The 21,664-nt window shown below is 45.6% G+C and overlaps 1 protein-coding gene across 1 annotated transcript; it reads left to right on the forward strand.

The window, feature by feature from the left end:
• The first annotated feature begins 11,482 nt into the window (after positions 1-11,482).
• On the forward strand, positions 11,483-11,956 carry SCP2D1 (SCP2 sterol binding domain containing 1). Its single transcript, XM_032795907.2, has one exon. It carries the CDS (start codon positions 11,483-11,485, stop codon positions 11,954-11,956), a length of 474 nt encoding a protein of 157 aa, XP_032651798.1.
• Positions 11,957-21,664: the final 9,708 nt, after the last annotated feature.

Consider the following 21,664-nt stretch of genomic DNA (forward strand, 5'->3'; position numbering starts at 1 on the left):
CATAATATTGGTGAGCATCCACAATTCCTCCTGAAACAAGCTATCAGTCAGTTTTATTTCCGAGAGGAAAAGTGGAGCTACTATGTCAGATGCATGTAGTGGAAATTTCCAGGGGCAGGTATATATATGCAAGCAAGAAGCAGGCTAGAGATAACGAGGTTAGTTCAATCAGGGAGGATGAGGCCCTCTTCTAGCAGCTGAGGTCCTCCTGATGGTTGTTCAGGTGCCATCTCATTCATGACCCCCCACTCCTTTTGCTTACAAAACAAACTTCTGAAAAAACTGAGGGTCCACGTCTAAAAAGTGTTAAGACGAGCAGCCCCTCCACCTCTTATCCAAAATGTACAATGAGAAGAAGCATGCTGAGAATTTTAAATGATATATAACAGCATGGTCCATGACCAAGAGGAAGGCGCACACACAGCTTATGTTCTATCCACCATGTCCTCAATTTGTACTGTGTTAATCTTCTGGCGTCTGACTTGAGGAAAGACAACAGGAGGAGTTATACAAGGACACGCCATTATGGCATGAACATATTTTGAAAAAAATCCATAAATTCCACTGCAACCCATTTTTAGTAACTGTAACACCCATTAACGCAGTATGGGACTCTGTCTCTTAGCAGCTGGTCTATATCAGAATCTGGTTCTACTTCCTACCAACAGAGTAATCAGCTCAAGCAGTAGCAGCGAATGCTCTTAGATCCAGCGGTCCTCAATTCAGTTCATACTTATTTTCCCCACTTGTGTTGTTACATAACACATGCTGAAGATTCACGAACACTGCTCTCCATAAAGTACAACAGACTTAGGACCTTAAAAGAAAGGTTGCTTATCATTAATGTAGTTCAGTGAGAATGCCTGTAGGTTCCCACCCATGGCAGTGAGTCTGTATGGAAGACCTCCAAAAAGAATCACAGTATTCATAGACAAGGTATTTTACATAGTGTTTTAACACAGTATTAGTAGCATCTCTTCTGAGGCAGTCAGATTTATGGTAATAAGTTGAGCACTACTAGGACAGGATTGATTTAGTGGTTCCAAGACACTCTAACAATTTAACTTTGCTGTCAGATATGTAACATAGCAAACCAGATGATTTTGTGCAGTGGTAGAAAGGTTCCATCTGCAGTAATTTAAATGTTCTGCGTAACTCATGGGTGTACTCATCCAAAGCCCACTGAAGCTAAAGAAAATCTTCAGAGTAACTTAAAAGGACAATATGGAGAGGCTAAAAATGTACAGAGAACACAAGAAGAGTTTGCACAGTACAAGGATTTGTATAAACAAAAAGGAAGAGGGGGGAGGGGAAAATACTGAGAAATTCTGTGCAGAAGGAGACAATTTAAGAAGTTCAAAGCTAATGAACAAAACATAATTCCAGAATTGGAGCTGATCAAGAACTGGAATTGCCAACATTTCGAAATCTGCCTTTGTTCCAAAATGGAACAGCAGCAACAACAAAAAAAGTTTGGGGTCAACTGAAACATTTTCTTTTGATGCAATTGAAATGTTTTGACTTTTATATTAGACTATAACATTTCCAAACAATGTGAATTTGAAATGAAAATCAAAATGTCCCATTCCAGTACGGTCAAAGTGTTTTGACCTTAACACTTCATTTGGAGGTTTTCAAAACAAAATTCCTTCGAAAGCAACGTGTTCCTGGGGGAATGTTTTAATTTTGATGAAATGGCATTTTTGGAGGGAAAACTGTTCTGTCAGAAAACTTTTGACCAGCTCTACCCAACCTAACATACCAGAGTAAAGTTTAAACAGCCTGGAACATAGCAAACAAAGAATTACACAATAAGAAGCCAGGCTCCGATTTGTCTGCGATGAATCTGCTGAGCAATAATAGTTGCGCAGAGAGCAGTGTAATATGTGGTGCTCTTCTCTTACTCCACAGGGCTCCAGTCAGCATCAAGGGAAGGTTCTCTGTCGCTTGGAGTGTGGTGATGGGTGATTCACAGAGGCAGGGTATCTGGATTGCCCTGGGAGGAGCATGCTGGTTGCCAGCCATTGGCATATGTCAGAGGGTAGCTGGCTCTCAGAAGGGGTTAGGGGCCCAGCTACCTCTGACAGGATCCACAAGGGGAACTGAGGCAGCTTAGGTTCACCTGGGAGTAGTTAACTTACTGAGACTGGGAAGCAGGTAGTTATACAAGAAAGCTGTTGGTCATGCCAAAGGTTAAGGACCTCAGGTAGAGGAAAACCTCCTGAGAAGAAAGGTGGCTTCCAGAGAGATTGCACGAAGAGGATCCCTCCAGCAAACTGGTGAGACGCTGCCAGACAAACGGACGCCCTAAAGAGGCAGAAACAGAGCAGGAGGCTGAAGAAGGCTACAGAGGTAAGGAGTAGCACAGGGAACACCAAGACCTGAGAAGGGTTGGTTCTGGCTGTTCCAAACAAGTGCCCTGTGGTGGAGCCCAGCGGAGTGGTGGGCCTGGGTTCCCCAGCCAGGGACTTTTAGAGAAGAAGCTCCTAAACCCAGGAGTTCTAGGACTGCTTCTTAAGCCACACTCAGCTGCAAAGGGGTGAGCAGGTGGCAGCAGTGCCCCACTACAGACTTCCCCTTGGGACCCAACCTGCGTAGCGCCTGAGAGGCTGTGATCTTGCTTTCCTGGGCCATTAGCTGCCTGGAACGGTACCAAGGGCTAGAGCCAGTTGAAATTTTTCCCATTTTGATTTTTCAGTGAGATTTCTCAAAGATTTGGCTTTTGACCAAAAGTTTTTGTCAGGGTTTGGTCTGATCTTTAGCCCGCTCCAGAATGGGGCAATTTTATTTTTGTAAAATTTCAAAATGTAAAAAAAGACCCTTTCTTAAGAAGATTTCATGTCATTTTTTTAAACTGGGGTTTCAAGCGGGGACTGTTCCCAGTCAGCTGGGTGAGTGCAGTGCTCCAGAGTCCCTGTGATGAGGGAGCAACAGTTTATACCACAACATCTTCTTACTGACATGCTTCACTTCAAGCACTGTGCATGGTCCCCTGACGTCAATAGGGTTACTCAGATGCTTGATGTGATGCACACAAGTGTTTGCAGAAATGGGGACTACATTATTGTCACCAATTGAGCTGTTTAGTTCAACCCTGGCAATAGCTGTTCTTATTTAAGAATGCCTTTTTAAAAGCATCAGATGAGATAGGATCTAAGTACCAGCCCTTGTATCGAATAACACTGCCATCAGCACCAAGATTTTAGTTCCTTTGCTTTAGGACTGAATTTTATTTTCTCCAAGTGAAAACAGTTCTACATAAATCAGACAGATAAGTCGGATCCTTTCCCCTGCTGCAGGGGCTCCTGCAGAAGCTTACCTGTACAGCTGGTTAAAAACCAGAATTTGAACCCTGCAGGAAACTGAGATTTCAAAGTCCGATTTCATCCCAAGCCAAACAAGGACAAAAAGTCGAAGCCTCAGATTTTTTTTTTTTTTTTGCAAATCAAAATAAGCCCCAAAATATTTCATTTCAACCTCAGCGAAACACTTCATTTCAATGGTTGTATTCTGATTTTTGCACAGTATCACAAAAGTCAAAATCAAACATTTCAATAATTTCCCCATCTAAAATTTCGATGGATTCCATGCACTCCTGCAAAACGTTTCAGTTTAATCACATCGGCATTTTCCAATAGTTCTTCATCAGCTGTTCTAGTGGAAAATCTCCCAGCAGCTCTATTCCCTTATTCCTCTCTATCTAGCCTCAGGCTGCCTGTTATATCTCCCAGCAGGCCTAGCTCTGACTCACATGCTCTTATTGTATGACCACTGGATGTGTTCACTTTTCTCAGGGAGGCAACCTATGCTTGGCATAGGCGAGACTGAGGCCCTAACCCTCTTAAAGGGCCAGCTCAACCTGCAAAAGGTCTCATACAAGAGGTAAGGTCCAGAGCCTCAAAGGTGCCTGGCTCCCATTGATATCAATGGGCATTAGGTGCTAAAAACCTTTCAGGATTTGGGCCTAAAAGCGAAAGGCTTCAAAACCAGGCCACAATGAACTTCTTTTGAGTTAGCAGTAGTTGCCACGGTGAAAAAGTGAGCTGCAAACCTTGCCGAAAGCAGCCACAGGGGATTGGGCAGGCATGTGAGAGGCAGTCATTAAGAAATACTGCAAATACAGCCAGGAAGTTGCAATTAGGGATGCTGCCACAGACAGACAAGTGCCACGAAGACCAAAATTCGAAAAGAGTCAGCAATCAAATCAAATTGCATATAGCGGGGAATCCAAGCAGCCCTAATTATCCGGCCACCATTACAATCAGCACAGATGTTCATTCATAAAAGGAAGAGCGAGGCGGTTGCTAGGCTGCCATGGCCCCTTTTCCATGGGGATGCTCATCCCCACCGCAGCATGTAACCTAATTTAACTGGCCTTCCTTTATGAGGTCTATGATTGTCTTTGGATCTAACACACCCCTTCCGCCTGCCATGGTAGCCATTAGCATCTCTCATCATAACAGCTACAATAGTCATGGCTTTCATCATTCGTTCGCCACCTGAGAGGTATTAGAACTCTTCCCTGGAACAGACAGACGTTCTTAGGGGATGTCTACGCTGCCAAGGAAACCACACAGCAGTGAGTTTCTGTGGTGAGGAAAACCCTGGCCTGTGTGGAATGACTGTCACCCCCCTCTTTGTACACACAGGGCCAGAGTCTCAACTACACGAGGCTCCTTTTACAGGGCTATGGCAGCGTAAGGAGGTTTGAAAACACAGGGGCCCTCCCTGGCAGGGGTAGAGATGGCATACAGGCTTGACACTGGCTCTGTTCCCTGCCGCCAGAGTAATGGATGGATTGGAGATATGTCAGGAGCACAGTGCAGCAGTATGTCCAGTCACTGCTTCCCAGGCCCAGGGGAAGCACAGAGTAAGTTGAATGAGCCCTGAGGCCAGCCCACGCATGGTCTCACAAAACAGGCAGCACAGAAGTGTGACAGGTGTTTAGTGCTTGAGGAGTCATCTGAGATAATTCCCTGTGAGTCCTAAGAGTCCAGCCAATCCACAAGCCAGGCTCTAACCAGGTAACCCTAAAGTAGGTATATAGGTTCCTAATGAAAGCAGCGGTTCCAGTCCGATAAATATCATTACCTTGCCAGGGATACGCCCAGCTTCCTGGTAGTTCTGGCAGACAGCTCCAGCACCACTCTGGGCCTGCTCCTGCTTGAGCCCTGGCCGTTGCCTGGCTGTTCTGACAAGAGGTGGTTTATAACTACATTTGTTCCCCCACCACCATAGAAATGAAGAATCAGGACTGGAGCCTAGAAACTGAGAACCACATGGTTCTCCTGCAGACACAACCAGCTCCATACAGCATCCTGCCATTTGCCTGTGAATTATAGACTCATAGACTTTAAGGTCAGAAGGGACCATTATAATCATCTAGTCTGACCTCTGCACATTGCCTGGCCACATGAATTCTCACCACTCCACTCTGTACAAACCCTACCTATGTCTGAGTTACTGAAGTCCTCAATTGTGTCTGAAGACAACTTTCACTGTGCAGAGAATCTCGCAATGTACCTTGTTCCCCACGCTGCATGAGTAATGGAAAAACCGTCCAGGGCCTCTGGCTAATCTTTCCCTGGATAGAAAATTTACCTTCCCGACCCCAAATAGGTGATGATCAGTAATCACTGAGAGTGGGGCCAAAAAAAAACGCAAGACTCACACAGCCAGCACACAGGAAAGAATTTCATGCTCAGTAACTCAGTCCCAACCACATCTAACTCCCATCACTGACCATTGGGCATACCTTAAGCCTGCTGGATTAATAAAGATGAATTGCCAAATTAATTGCCAGAATTAGGCGCTATCCCATCATCCATCCCTTCCAATATAACTTATCAGCTTAGTTTGAAGCAGATATGCTCTTTTCCTTCCCCTGCTATACCTTCCCCTTGGAGAGGCTGTTCAAGAACTTCATTCCTTCTAATCGGTTAAGAACCTTCGTCTAAGTTTAAGTCTCAAAACTCCTAGTGTCTCAGTTTTATATCCATTTGTTCTTGTTTTCCAGACAATTGGTACTAAGCTTAAATCATTCCTGACTCCCTCTCTAATATTTTCCCTCTGCAGTATATCTTTAAAGAGCATATTATTCCCGTCCCGCCAGCTCTTCTTTTGTAGGGACTAAACTAAACAAGCCTAGCTTCTTTGAGTCTTCCCTTTCATAGACGTGTTCTCCCATTCCTTGTGATTTCATCCGTAGTAGCTGCCCGTCTCTTGAACTGTTTCAGTATTTGTAATTCATATCCCTTTCTTATAACATGTTTTTGGGACGGTAGACCAGAAACCGGAACCACAGATTGTCCAGACTAGGTTTCCCTGTGCTCTGATATCGGATACCTTACCCGGGGACTACAGTCGCGCTCCCTTATCTTTCGGCTGGAATACCGCTCGTCCTGATGTCATTCTTAATAACTCGCGCATTACAGCTTTTTTTCATTTTTATGGCATTCAATCTCTCATTGAGCGGCTAGTCACTCTGTGTGAAGTATCTGTCATCAATTACGTCCGAGGGTCCTTCCTTCCTCTTTCTGTTCTTCAACTGATGTAGTTCCCATTTATAACTAAATTCTTGTTATTAATCGCCTACAATGCTGGTGACACTTCTTGCATCCTTTTCACTTATTAATTTCATATCCTATTACTATTATTGCCACACTTTACAAGGTCATCCCAGCTCTTCCTGAATGAAATATCTCCGCCGGTCCCTTCTTCCTGTGTCTAGCAATACTCCAGTTTTGTTCTGTCAGCCCGCAAACTTTATTTAGCATTATTCCCCTTACTTTGGTGCTCAGGTCAGAGTAATTAAAATAGAATTCAAGTAAATTCTCCGGAGTCCCAAAACTGATCCCTGAGGAACTCCACTAGTAACCTCCTTCCAGCCTGACAGTTCACCTTTCAGTACGACCCGTTGTAGTCTCCTCTTTAACCAGTTCCTTCTCCACCTTTCAATTTTCATATTGATCCTCATCTTTTCCAATGTAAGTAATAATTCCCCATGTGGAACCGTATCAAATGACTTACTGAAAGGGAGGTAAATTAGATCCACTGTGCTTCCTCTGTCTCAAAATATGTTACCTTGTCAAAGAAGGAGATCAGGTTGGTTTGGCACGATCTACCTTTTGTAAAACCATGTTGTATTTTGTCCCAATTACCATTGACCTCAATGTCCTTAACTACTTTCTCCTTCAAATTTTTTTCCAAGACCTTGCATACCACAGATGTCAAACTAACAGGCCTATAGTTACTTGGATCACTTTTTTCCCCTTTCTTAAAAATACGAACTATGTTAGCAATTCTCCAGTTGTACGGTACAACCCCAGAGTCGTACGGTACAACCTCTTTTTAAGGGGCTTTGTTGGAGTTGGAGTTGTAACAAATGGTACCGATAAGATATAAGCAGTAGCATTGGGCCCGATGACCCATACTAGTGGTGGCGGGGGAGTTGATAAATATATGTATTAATTGCCACCAAGAGGCCACAATAACTCAGAACTTTTATAGTTCTTCAGTCACCACAACTCTCCCAGGCTGCACCTCTGATCTATCTACCTCAGATCCCCAGCTGTTTGGCAGATCCCAACAGAGGGAAAAGACCTCTTGATCAGCTACAAGCCATTGAGGGAAGTGAGGGGAACACCCACCCCCACCCCTCTATCATTTACTTGGGACTTAATTTTAATTTTAAATTAACTAATTCAATAAAATTAAGTGGATACATTAAATCAACATTACTTACACACCCCAAATCAGGCTACAGCTGGGAGATGGCACCAGCTGGATCGTTACTGTAGGGTGGCTTGCAGATGAGCTACCCTATTCCATATGTTGGCCAATGGGCTGTGTAGCAGGGTGGTCACCCTGCTCCTGCCTGAAAGGTTAAAGCAGCCCTGGAGAGGGCTGCAGCGGGGAAAGCTGTGCTGACTGGAGAAGCAGCCACAGCTGTGGTCAGCTTAATCAGGGCCCAGCTGGCCAGGGTTGGTGCAACCCATTAGGCAACCTAGGTGGTTGCCTAGGGCACTAGCATTTGGGGGGTGGCATTTCAGGTCCTTCAGTGGTGACCGCGGCAGCTGGATCTTCAGCCACCCCAGTCATTGGCATTTAGGCAGAGGGACCTGAGGTAGGGGGCCATGGGGAGAGCTGCCTGTAGCAAGTAAGGGGGGGCATGGCATGCAGGGGAAGCGCTCCCCGCCCCAGCTCACCTCTGCTCCACCGCCTCCCCTGAGCACGCCACCCCGCTCTGCTTCTCTCCCTCACAGACTTGCTGCGCCAAACAGCTGATTGGTGCTGCAAGCCTGGGAGGCGGGAGAAGTGAAGTGGCAACGGCGTGCTCGGGGATGAGGCGGAGCAGAGGTGAGCTGGGGTGGGGAGCTGCTGCATGGCTCCCTGGGCCGGGGGAGCTACCGTGATGGGGGTTCCTCAGAGTGTGGGGGGGAGCGGCTGTGGGGGGTGCGCCTCAGGGGGGAGGTGGGTGGAGAGCTGCGGTGGGGGGCTGCCTTAGGGAGAGGGGGGCAGAGAGCTTGCCACAGAGCTCGGGGAGGAGAGGGAGCGCAAGGTGGAAGTTTCGCCTAGGGTGTGAAACATCCTTGCACCCCCCCTGAAGCTGGCCCTTAGAAGAGGGCTGCGGGCCAGAAACAGACACAGACACTCTCACTAGCTTCTCAGAGACAGAAGGACCTGGCTGCCTGGGAAGCTGAGGAGGGTACCTAGGGCGGAGCAGTGTTGTGGAAGGGCAGAGGGAGCTCCAGCCTGGCAAAGCCCCAGCCTGCAGGCTGAGCTAAGGGCCCACAAAGGTCCTGGGGCTGCAGAGGGGCAGCCCAGAGATAGGCAGAGGCAGCTGGTCCAGCCCCCTTGCCGATGAGGAGTGGTTTACAGACTGCAGTCTGCCCCAGTGAGTGGGGGCTAGGCGATGACTGGCAGTAGCCACTGAGGCCAGGGGGGCATAGGGGGAGCCCAAGAGTATAGGGGTGCTGCTGTGGGCAGCATCACAAGGGAAAGGGGAACTGAGGTCTGGGAAGGATACGGGCCCAGCAGCAGGCGAGACACCAGCCCGAAGAGGGTGCTCCGGAGGGTGAAAAGCTAATTCCCTGGACAACCAGGAGGAGGTGCCGTGCCAGTGAGTCTTTGCTCCGCTACAGGCTGCTGTGAAGTCTAACTAAGTTACAGCAACGTTCAAGTCTGTGCTAGGAAGAGAGACAAGTTTCCAGTGAGAAGACCCAGCTAGAGAACATGATGCTGGGGGAAGGGAATGTTCAAAGAAATAAAGCTTTGGTCTGCGAATGGAAAGTTACTTTGCTCCCTCACCAGGATACAGGCACAATCAGATGGTCAAAGCAGCATCCAAGTGAGACTGCAGCGTCAGCCACCCATTGCTTCAGATTGCTTCAGGAGAATCCAGTGCAGTGTTAAAACTCAAAAGAGAAGAGGAAAAAAGCTGATTGGTGTAAAAGTTAAAATCCCCTCAAATCATTACAGCTCAGTCAGAGAGCCACCTGCTAAAGAAACTCTCACAGTACCTGCGTTTTTATTTCCAGCTTCTCTAGCTCGCTTCTCCACAGAACCGATCAGCTCCTTAGTTCCCTTTGCCATGCAGCGTTGGCTACACATCATAAGTTGAAGTGTAGCTGGGCACCAAAGCCCATGTGTGGACCAACAGAATAGCACATGCACATGTGGATGAAGTTCTATGGCCTGTGTTATAAAGGAAGTCAGACTAGATGATTGAAGAGGCCCATAAAATCTACAAAACTCTGGCCCACTTGTGCCTGTGAGAAAACATCTAATTTCGAAGCAGCCAGATCCATATACAACTAGAGCGGGGTGAAAACTTGTGGCTGGCCTAGCAGGATAGGTGAATGCTCAGTGAGGAAGGATGGCCTAGTGGTTAGGGTGCTGACCTGGGACTTAGGAGACTCCGTTTCAGTTCCCTGGTCAATCACAGACTTCCTGTGTGACCTTTGGCAAGTCATTTAGCCTCTTTGTGGCTCAGTTCCCATCTGAAGAAGAGATAGGCGCCACTGGAATAAAAAACGACCCATTGAAACATCTTGAAAATTATGTCCCTCTGACTGAGACAGTCCTGGGACCACACAGAGACCGCACAGGGGTTTGGTGAGGCTGAATCATTAAAGATTGTGAGCACTCAGACACCTGAGATGGGTGCCATATTAATACCATAGACTTGGGCCACACCTAAAACCCCAGTCAGTCTAGTTATGTTACTCAGGGCTGTGAAAAAGTTTGTACCTTGTGTGATATAGTTAGGTCAACCTAGCCCCCATTGTAGATGTAGCATGGTCCACCGAGGAATTCTTCCATCAGCCTAGCTACCGCCTCTCGAGGACTGGATTTACGACAGCGATGGAAGTGCCCCGTGTCTACACCATAGTGCTGCAGCAGTGTAGCTGCAGCTGTGCCGCTGTAGCCGTTGTAGTATAGACGTACCCTTCGACAGGATAATGCGCCTGGGTAGTCTAAAGAGTCATGTTGTGGGTTGTTATTAATATTTTAAAAACTTCTTGTCTCTAGCAAATGTGTAAAATACAGAACAGAAAACCTGGGAGTAAGGTTGTGGCATATGGAGCTTTAAGATAGTGAGTTTGTGTGGTTACTGTGCCTTTAAAATTTGGATCATTCTGGACTGGCAGAGCTCAAAAAACAAGTCAGCAGGCAACTGTTGCAGCTGTACTTGGTTGGAGGCTGGACTCAAGAATGAAGTGACTGTGGCTGGCTATAGTTTGTAGGTAACGAACACCCTCCTCACTGTGCTAACAATTCACTGTATCATTTTCTTGCTGTTTTGTTCTGATCCAGTTCAAGTTACTGTAGTTAGTGAAAAAATGTATAATTGTGTTATTAGATGCTGGGACATGTAACAAAGGCTACATATACACTTCTCAAGGTGGCTATGCACACACATTTTGAAGACCTAAAGACAGTCACAAATACTCAGACTTAGTGTCTGTGGCTGTTACATTGTCTAACCCTGTAACATATAAAGGTTGTATGTAATCTACAGACCCCGGTTACAAATGCAGTATTCCCGTATTAAGCATATAACAAACATTCCTCATTGCTAGCTAACAACAAGAAGAAATCCCAACTTATTTCACAACAATGATATTATCATGGCTGTTAAGTAAAAAGCATGAAATGTGACATTAAATGCAACCGTCCCCAAATTTTAACACTGTAAAGTATTAACCAATAGAACTACAGTATGCAAATGAACTAATACTTTATGCTGATTGGCTGGCTTACCTCTGATGTCACAATGCCACACCCAACAATGATTTCACATTATTGAAAACATTTAAATAATACCTTTTATACCAAAGCAGAAGGCAAGGTTTACGAAGGAAACACAGTGACATAAAAAAGTACTGTACAATAATCAGCAGACAGACAAATCAGACAACGATTTCCTTGTTGGTATCTTGAGGTCAAATTGTAGTCTGCAGAAAATCTGCAAAGAGAGATGTGGAAGGAAAGAAAGAAAATGTACCTTCAGACTAAAATCAAAGAGACAGAAGAAGCCACTGGCTCAGGCTCCTATGTGACTCTGACATCCACCTCTGCTAAACCTTCAGGGAAAGCCGCCAGCCTCCAGAGTGATCTTATATTTGAGGAAATCGGTCACCGCATCAAGGAAATGGGAAGCCAGCTGGTCAAGAAAGTGAATGCCATATTTCAGTGGGACATCACTAGAGATGGAAAGATGGTGGTGCAGTGGACTCTTGACTTAAAGACTGGCTCTGGAGAGATCTATCAAGGAGCTTCACGTTGTCCTGCTGATACAGTCTTCACCCTTTCCGATCATGACTTCATGCAGTTGGTCCTGGGCAAGATTAAGCCCCGTATGGCATTGTTTGTTGGCAGGTTGAAGGTAAGAGGCAACATCGTGTTGGGTCAGAAGCTGGAGATGATTCTTAAAAATCATGCCAAACTCTGAGATGCACTGTGCCTTACTGGTGGCAAGAACGGCCAAGGCTGAATTCCTTTTGTCATACAGCAAAGTTACTCACAATGGAGACTGAAAAAAGCACATCCTATTTTAATGCAAATTCTTATTATTCAAGTTTGGAGACATCTACAGCTAATTTGTTTGATCAATTATTATTGTTATAGTAAACTGGGAGTTAATAGCATAATGCACTACGTCTCTCACTGGTCCTCAATGGAATCTGTCGTCATGCATTTGCTTAGCTGCAGTAAGCATATGGAATGCATACAGTGCTTTTCATCTCAGTCGCAGGAAAGTATATGTCTGCCACTCTGAAGTTCAGGAGAGCAGGGTTCACATCCTGAGCTTCTAAAGATGACTGGGGCTGGGAGCTCTGCCGTCATCAACCGCTCAGAGAAGGTTTTGAACCTCCAGTGTTCCTCCATGGCCAAATGGGAAAGTAGTGGTGAGATACTTTGCCAGATTCAGCACTGGGGTAACTCAATTGAACACTGGGGATGAATATGGCCCATTGAGACATGTTCAAGAGGGACTTGTGACCAGTACTTTTACCCAGAGGGAAGTCACTGCAACATGGGTTTGTGGAGGCAGGTGGGGGAGACAGGTACCAGTAAATAGTAAAATTGAGGGGACGATGTAGCCCGGGACAATCTCTAAACATAGGGAGATCACTCCTGGAACATTTCATTAAGATGTGTTCAACATTAGTAGGAGAAGCCAACAAGTGCTGTGACTTCCCCAGAGTTCTGGAAGCTATGCAACACAACACACCAAAAGAAGGGTGTTCCATAAGGTTGGGGAGCTCAAAGGTCCAACTGGCTGCCTTGTATGATGCTTTTGTGGAGGAATTACCGTAGCTGAACAGGCCAGGGGCTCTTTTTCTGACACTGGCCAATTCCTGACCACTGGCCAAGTCTGTGAACCCAGTCATATGTGAAGCATAAGGATTAATAGACCATGTTGTTTTATCTTAACTACTGCAAATATAGATGCTGTTCTTATCATATGTCTAATCCCTTGTTGAAAATTACTAAATTACTTGCCTTAATATTTTCCTGCAGCAGTGGGTTCCACAGGTTAAGGGGCCCTTGTATAAAAATCCTTATAATTTCCCCCCTTTGTAGTATCATTTTGTTCTTGCATGATGGAAAGGAGAACTAGGAGCACCTGCCTGGGTTTCTCTCTGCCAGTCATTAGTTTATATATCTCTGTCATATCTCCTGTTACTTTTCCCTTGCCACATTAAATTGTGTAGTCCTCATAACACCCTTGTAGAATATGTGTGCATTTTATACATGGCAGATTGAGACATAGACAAGTGTAGTGATTTACAAATCATGAGCAGAGCTGAGATTAGAACTCAGACATACTGACTCCCAGATTTTTGCTTTCAAACTGCCTTCAGTGCCATAACAGTAGAGCTGGGCAGGGGCTGGATTTTCGGTTTTGTGGGAAATTCCATGTTTTTGAAATGTTTTCTATTCTGTAAGGGAGCAAAAACAAACAACATTTTTTTTTAATTTCCTGTGAAATGAAATTCTGAAAAAAAATTGGGTTGATTGAAATGTTTGATTTTGATAAAAACCAAATGTTTCATTCTGATTTTGACCTTTTCAGCTTTTTAAAAATCATATAAACAATGATGAACTTTGTTTCACCAAGTCTTTTTGAAATGAGGCATTGAAATGTCCATCCTGAAAATGCCAAAGCGAGACTTTACGTTATCAAAACGCTTCATTTCTTTTTGTACAACATTTTGTAAAAATTGACACTTTTAAAAAATTTTTTATTTTAACAGAAATTACGTTTTTCATTGAACAAAGTATTTTGATGAAAAATTTCCACCCAGTGCTAGGTAACAGTTACTGTGTTATTCCACATCCCCTTCTCAATGCAACCTAACATCTTGTTTGTCACTAAGCAAACTGTTGAGATACTCAAAAGTATTTAGGCTCTTAACTTAGGACCCTAAATATCTTTGAGGACCTGGGCCTTAGATCTTTATCCTGAGAGTTACAACCATTCAAAAATTGTCAGTGTGACTGAGTAGTTTGACTTGTTTTTTCTACAGAATATGACATTGCAAATTATTTGCAATGTAATGGGCAATAGGCCTGAGTCAAACCCAATGATCCAACTCTCTTGAACTTTGGGGGAACTTCAGATCCAGACTGGCTGGTGCCCTTGGTAGTCAGGGCTCTGCTGTAACTTTTCAATCTGCATTGAATAAGGGGTGTGCAGCTGCCCCTGGGGAAGAGCAAGGAACAATTGCCACTCCAAATCACCATTCACCATCCACACGGTGAAAAGTAAGTCACATCGAAGAAGATTATGGGCTGTGACAATCTAATCCTTAATGAGCTGAACTGAAACTCCTGATCTTCTGAACCCCCAGGAGGTTCCAGAATCCCAGGAGGCTGAGATGTAGCCTTTGCTGCTCAGGTGTGTGTTACTGAATTCCACATTTCAGGGTGTTGCCCTATTATCTAAGGACCCTCTGGAGTTTCTGGTCACCCTCCCTAGTAGTCCTGGCTAACCTAAATCAAAACACACATTTGTCATAAGAACACCTTGTTCTTACCTTTGTCCCAGTTTGCAGAGATGGGTCTGCTTCTAGCTGCGATACCCACTTCAGGCTCACGAGACTCTTGGTGTCTGTATAGAGGTTAGAATCTGCCATTCCATGGTATTCCCATTAGAAACTTTGCTAGAGGATGAATCCTGCAAAGGTTGGTGTGATAGTCACATCTTTACACTGTCCTGAATGTCACTGATCTTTAGTTCACTCCAAGATATCAAGTAAGGAGGAGACCTGCCTCATTGTAAAAGAATGGACCGTTCACCCCAAATCTGAGCCAAACCGTATTTTTGAGGCTCGAAATAGTGCAGTTCCCTTACCCCACCCATCTCGTTCTTTTTCGTGTTTTCACATTTATGTATTTCAGGATTCTGCTAGGAAGTCTAAGTGCCTCAAAGTGCTGCTTGTGGTGTTTCCAGGTCCAGTTCCCAGTTTGAGCACAAACTGGAAGCAATAAAAATGTCGTGGAATTTTCTGCACTTGTAAGATTTCCATGACAGTGCTGTAAAGCTTTGAGTTTTGGATACTTTAGATAACGATAATGGGTAACATATTAAAAAGTGCTTAAGAGTGAGATTTTCAAAGGTATTTAGCTGCTTAAAGTTGCAGATAGGTGATCAGTGGGATTTTTCAAAAGGATTTTCAATGAGAGTTAGGTGTTTAACCTATTTATGGGGTTTTGAAAATCCCACTAGATGCCTATCTGCAGATTTAAGCAGCTAAATACCTTTGAAAATCTGACTCAAAGTGCTTAAATCGCATTTGAAAATGGGACTTGGGTTCCTAAATCACTTAGGCACTTTTGAAAATTTTACCCAGGGACTTTTGGGTATTAAAGTGAACTTAACCTACCCACCAAATATGTATATCATGGGATGTTGTGAAGGCCAGAAGTATAAATGGCTTCAAAAGAGAATTAAGTAAGTTCATGGAGGATGGGTCCATCAATGGCAATTAGCCAGAGTGGTCAGGGATGTAGCCCCATGCTCTGAGTGTTCCTAAACCTCTGAGTGCCAGAAGCTGGGACTGGATGACAAGGGATGAATCATTTGAAACAGCCCTGTTTGGGTCATTCCTTCTGAAGCATCTGGCATTGGCCACTGTCAGAGACAGGATACTGGGCTAGATGGACCATAGGGGTGACCCGGTATGGCCGTTCTTATGAGTTTAAGGCCTGAAGGGCCCCCCAGATCATCTAGAGGCCCAGTGTCACCTGGCTATGATCTCCTTTTCACACTCCTTAGTTAATGGGAATGGGGCTCAGGAGGTGCTATGGGCCAGTTTGCCAGCAATCTGGGTTACAATGGTGCTACATTGATGTTTTGGAAGAAGTAAGGATTTTTTAACATATAAGGAACATCGACCAGTTATGTTTCATTTCTGGGAAATCCCACTGGAGCGTTTACAACCCTGAATTCTCCTTCAGCATCAAAGCTTTTCCAATAGAACAAGCCCTGTTGAGTGAGTTGGAATCCAGATGGGAGTGTCCTTCCAGCTGTGGCAGCATTAGTCAGTTTTCTCAAGGGACAGAATCCCAGGTGCAGCAAGGAGTCACCTCGAGTGGAGGCACCAGACATCACAAACAAGAACGCAGGACCCAACCTCTGTGAGGAGAGGAGAGAAGCCACTGCAAGCAGCCACTTGAGCCACACCTCATGGTTTGGCAGGACAACAAGAATAAAATCCGAGGGTCTGAGCCTTCCCTGCTGAAGTCAGTGACAAAATGGCTATTGAGTCTAATGCAAGGATCAGGCTTCAAGAGATCTGTCTACCACCACTCTCCTTTTTCAGCGTGCAGATTACTCGCTCCTTCTCTGAAGTCATCCCTCCTGCTCAATCATGTATAGAGGCCCCAGCTGAGATTAGGGCCCCATCGTGGCAAGCACCGTACATCCACATAGGAAGAGACAGTCTCTGTACCAGAGAGCTTACAGTTTAAATAGACAAGACGAAGGATTAATATCCCCATTTTACAGATTGGGGAACTGAGGCACAGAGAGGTTAAATGATTTGCCAAAGGTCATACAGGGAGTGTGGCAGAGCCAGGAATTGAGCCCAGAACTGAGTGCCAGTCCAGTGCCTTTTACAAGACTTTCCTTCCTCCTGCAAAAGTTGTAAGCACCACAGAGGGGGAATGCTGATGCCCTGTGCTGTTCCTAAATGGAGCTTCCTTCCTGTGCTTAGAAGCTTTAGAAACAGAGGTGACTGCAGGATGATTTCTGATCTGTGTGCTGCACATGTGGTATCTCTGGGTTTTTCTAGATTGGGGCAGGGAACAGTCCCTCAGTACAGTATCAGAGGGGTAGCCGTGTTAGTCTGGATATGTAAAAGCAGCAGAGAATCCTGTGGCACCTTATAGACTAACAGACGTTTTGCTGCAGGATAGCACTATAGCAGACCTTAAGGTGACTATCCTGCAGCAAAAAAACTTCAGGACCAGACTTCAAAGAGAAACTGCTGAGCTTCAGTTCATCTGCAAATTTGACACCATCAGCTCTGGACTAAACAAAGACTGTGAATGGCTTGCCAATTACAGAACCAGTTTCTCCTCCCTTGGTTTTCACACCTCTACTGCTAGAACAGGGCCTCACCCTCCCTGATTGAACTAACCTCGTTATCTCTAGCTTGCTTGGTAGCATATATATACCTGCCCCTGGAAATTTCCACTACATTCATCTGACGAAGTGGGTATTCACCCACGAAAGCTCACGCTCCAAAACGTCTGTTAGTCTATAAGGTGCCACAGGATTCTCTTCTGCTCCCTCAGTACAGACACAGCAAGGATCTGATCGTCTCCGCTTCTCAACAGCAAAATCCAAACTGCTTTGATGAGAAGTGCCTGCAAAGCTGAGCAGCATCACAGAAGAGCTGCCACATGTGACTCCTGAGCCATGCAGACATGATCAGGCCGTTGGATGTCTTTGGTAAGGCATTAGGATGTCTTTGGTAAAGTCATCTGCAGTGATAAAAGTTTGATATCTTAACTAGTTGCTTCTGTCAGTTTTTATTTACTCAGATATTTGAATGCAGTTTTGGGAAATGCACTGAGACAACCTCAGATGAAACCTTTAGCAAGAGGACTGATAAATATTCAAATGAACTCTCAATGAATTTCTAATATCTGCAAATGCAGCCATATGGGGTATTCCAAGAAGCCAGCAGATAAAACGCTTTTGGAATTCTTATGCTGGCATACAGCGGTGTTTGATGTTTGAGCAGATTTGGTTACATTTGTACCAATCATACAGGATGTCATTTCACTTCCAGCAAGGAATACCCAGTACCAGAACATCTCACTCAAGCAAACCAACGTCCAGTGTAATTTCAGAACTGTGAACTCAATGTAAAACAGGGATCGGGAATCTTTGTGAGATGTAGAAAACTTGTGCTGGTTGGATTCAAAGTTGAAACATATGCAAGGGCTGCTGTTTATTTTTGATTTGTGAGACCCAGGTGGTGACTTTTTTAATAATTCAGAAGAAGTTATTAAATATATCAAGGAAAACATAGGAGAGCAATACTGAAAGAGATGAGGACATGCATGAGGCTTGTTTTCTGGAGAGTTCAGTTTATTAACTCAAGTCCTAACTGGGAGCTTATAGAGGGGGATTTTCCAGATGCTGTCAATACAAAGTGGATCTCTCATGCTCTGCTCTGTGTTCTGCAGACAAAACTCCCCAAACTCCCAATCCTGCAGATTGCTCTGAGCTCCAGGCATTAAGCAAACGCACACACTATGGAGGGTTCTGCTCTCTTATAGGCACAGTTCCGGTTTCCATTCAGTGCCTATGGTTAACAGTGTATTCACAAGCAAAAGACAATGAGTACAAGTACCACAGTAAAACAAATATTTAAAAACCATAAACATTCACTTCTGAATATGTTCAGATAGCAGTTAGTCCATGCTTGTCACACACAAACAAGGAGATGTTGGACAGATGAATCTGTAACTCACAAATGTTTTACAGGTGTCCCAGTAGGATATGCAATTCTACTCCTAATTATTTATTAATGTGGAGGTAATCCAGGGACATTAAAGAAGTTAAGGGGCCCATATCTGAACTTAAATGTGCTGTTGTTTCTATTGTATGTAAGCAGAGTTAGGATGAGCTGTACCCTGACATCTGGTGGTGAATTATGGGAAGTGTGGAAAGAATGTCCGGAATGTGAAATCTCAAATATTTGCATAGGCACGCCTACCCCATCCCAGACTGCCGAGCTGTGGGACTGCTTTGTGACAGAAATGACTCAACCTCAGTTGGGTGGTACTTGCTAGACAAGGGACATGGGTTCCAAAACCCAGTGAAGAGAGAGAGGGTGGGGACAGGTATTTGTGCCTGGTGGTGCAGGCTCCTTGTGGAGCTAGAAGCACCAGTTGCACCCCCTCCTCTCTCCACTGTGGAATGTCAGAGTTGATTTTTTTTATTCCCTTAAGACTCTAGATACAGGTTGCTGAGCTGAACTCACTTTGGGCTAATGGTGCACTAGCACTGGGCTCCCCTACTATGTGCTGAGATCACTAAGAGCTGAAATCACAAAAGAGCTGAAATTACTGAGCTGGGAGCACTGAGTACTGTGCTAACTAGTGGGGGAGCCTGAAGCTATACTGTGGAACAGAGCAGCTGGCGGAGTGGAGCAGTTTATGGGGATGGCTGGAGCGGACCACAGGACAGCTGGTGGAGTGGAGCGGCTGGCAGAGCGGAGTAGCTGTGGGGCGTGTGGAGCAGCCCACAGAGCGAGCGGAGCCGAGCAGTTTGCTGGGACAACTGGAGCAGCTCACGAGGTAGCTGGTGGAGCGGAGCAGTTTGTGAGGACGGCCGGAGGAGCAGAGTGGAGCGGCTGGTAAGGCGGAGCAGTTCGTGGAGAAGGCGGAAGCAGAACCCACGGAGAGGCAGGGCAGTTGGCCCTGGACCACGTAAGGTGCCCCTTTCACCCAGGCTGGGGGGAGGGACCTCTACAGATAGACTCTTGAATTCTGTGGTGGCATTGACCAGAGACTTTTGGGTTGTTGGACTTTGGAGTGATTGGACTTAAGACCCTAAGGGGAAAAGGACATTGCCAAATGTACTTGGGGGGGTGGTTATGGTTTGTGTTATAACTCTGTTTGTGGTGTTTCTCCAATGGGATGCCGCATTGATTCCTTCCTTTATTAAAAAGATTTTGCTACACTCAGACTCCGTGCTTGCGAGAGGGGAAGTATTGCCTCCTAGAGGCGCCCAGGAGGGTGTGGTATGTAAGTGTCCCAGGTTACTGGGTGGGGGCTCGAGCCGGTTATGCATGGTGTTATTGAAACGGAACCCCTGGATACTGAACCCGGCCCTTGTTGCTGCCAACTCAGAGGAGCAGAAGGGTTACATGTAAATCTATTAGACAGTCTATTTAAATGTTTCTGCTACAGTAATGTTTTCATCTGGTCCCCTGCATATATGGCTGGTGTGTTATATTTCAGTATAAGTAGGTTTTTATCTGATGCATTTTATATATTAAGAAAATAAACATATTTTAAACAAAGTAAATGTGTGTGTGTGTTTCTGTTGGTTTTGATACATCTTGGTATTCTGGAGGCGATTCAAGCAGATTCGTTTCCTTTACAAACTGGTTCAACCTTTTCTATGGTGCTGCCCTGAATTTAGTGGTCTCTGTTTATTTGTTTGTTTGTTTAGATTAAAGAACAATACAAATGGCCATTCGCTAAACTCCAGGCACTTTAACAATTAGTTAGATTAACAATGGTAAATAGTAACCATCCCACAGCAAAAAATAATTGTAGACAAATTGTACTGGGAGGGGTTGAGCTCTGTGTTGAGAGCCTGGGGCTAAGCCAGCCTCAATTGAGGATGGGCCCCACCTGAGAGGAATCACGTGATTTCTGTATAAAAGGAGTGCAGCTCTCCTGTGTCTGTAAAGACTGCAGGAAGCAAGAAGGTTCTTGCAGGGCCCTAAGTCAGCAGGGGAAAATTCAGTGCAGGCAAGGAAGCTTCAGGGAAGAGAAGGAGAAAGAAAAGCTCTCCTAGCAGTGAGGCCTGGGCTAGACCCTGAATAACTGGGGAAAGCTCTGGCAGACATTTGGGGGAACTTGAGAAGAGAGGCAGTAAGTAGCCCAAGGAAAACTGCAGCAAAGGTAAAGGAGCAAATCCTGCTGGTCAGTATAGGGGCTGGGGCCAGAACCCAGAGTCGAGGGTGGGACTTGGGTTCTCCCACTGGCCCCAAGAAAGGGGGTGTGCAGCCCACTATAAGAGTTGTTGAGCCCAGCTCAGGGGCAGCAGATTGAACTGAGGACTGGCTGAGGAAGAGTCCCAGAGAGGGCAGAAGGATTTTTGTTTCTGTTGAAGACATTTTTGGACTTTTAGTTTGGGACAGTTGGGACCCTGGAAGGGGTGGACTAAAGAAGGTGACCCGGCCAGAGAGCCGGGTTACCATCTGCTCCCTCATGGTCTCTCCTCCTTGTGTGCTCCCTCCTCATTTGGCTCACTGTGTGCTCGCTTGTGATCCATCCTTATCCTCCTCGCATCCTCCCTCATGGTTCCTCCTTGTGCATTGCCCCGTGGTTCCTCCTCACCGTGCTCCCTTGTGGTTTCTCATCCGCCTGCTCCCTTGTAATTAATCCTTATCCTTTTCTCACACTCCCTTATGGTTCCTCCTCCTCTCATGCACCCTTAGGGTCACTTCTCCCACCCTGCTTTTCATGCCCTTTTTCCCCACCATCGCAGTGCCTGCAGGCTCCAGTCCGGTTCTGATCCCGGCTTCCCCAGCCTGTCCTGGATCTGCTGCTCTCTGGGACCTGAGTATGGTGGGATTTCTAGGCAGCCACTGGCCCCGGCTGCTGGCATCACAGCATGGTTGTATTGTCTCATGTGCTGAGGTGTGTCGGGGCAAGGAGGATAAGCAGGGAAGCAAAGAAACTCTCAAGGGCAGATTCCAATGGGCAGGCCCCTGCCCGCAGACCACTAGATTCCAGACAAGAAACTCTAACTGCCAAGGAGACTGGGCCAAATACTACACCACAAGAGAGATCAGCGGATCCACGTCCAGTGCTGGTAGACTCTTGGGCACAGGTTTCCACTGCACACTCAGGATTGTGGATAAGAGCCACCCAGGGAGCCTGAAGAACCTTGAGA

The sequence above is a fragment of the Chelonoidis abingdonii genome, chromosome 3 (assembly GCF_003597395.2).
Source record: "Chelonoidis abingdonii isolate Lonesome George chromosome 3, CheloAbing_2.0, whole genome shotgun sequence".
Taxonomy (NCBI): Eukaryota; Metazoa; Chordata; order Testudines; family Testudinidae; genus Chelonoidis; species Chelonoidis abingdonii.

Bases quoted from the DNA above. Each gene is read 5' to 3' on its own strand.
- SCP2D1 (XM_032795907.2), top strand. From the start codon at position 11,483: ATGTGGAAGGAAAGAAAGAAAATGTACCTTCAGACTAAAATCAAAGAG.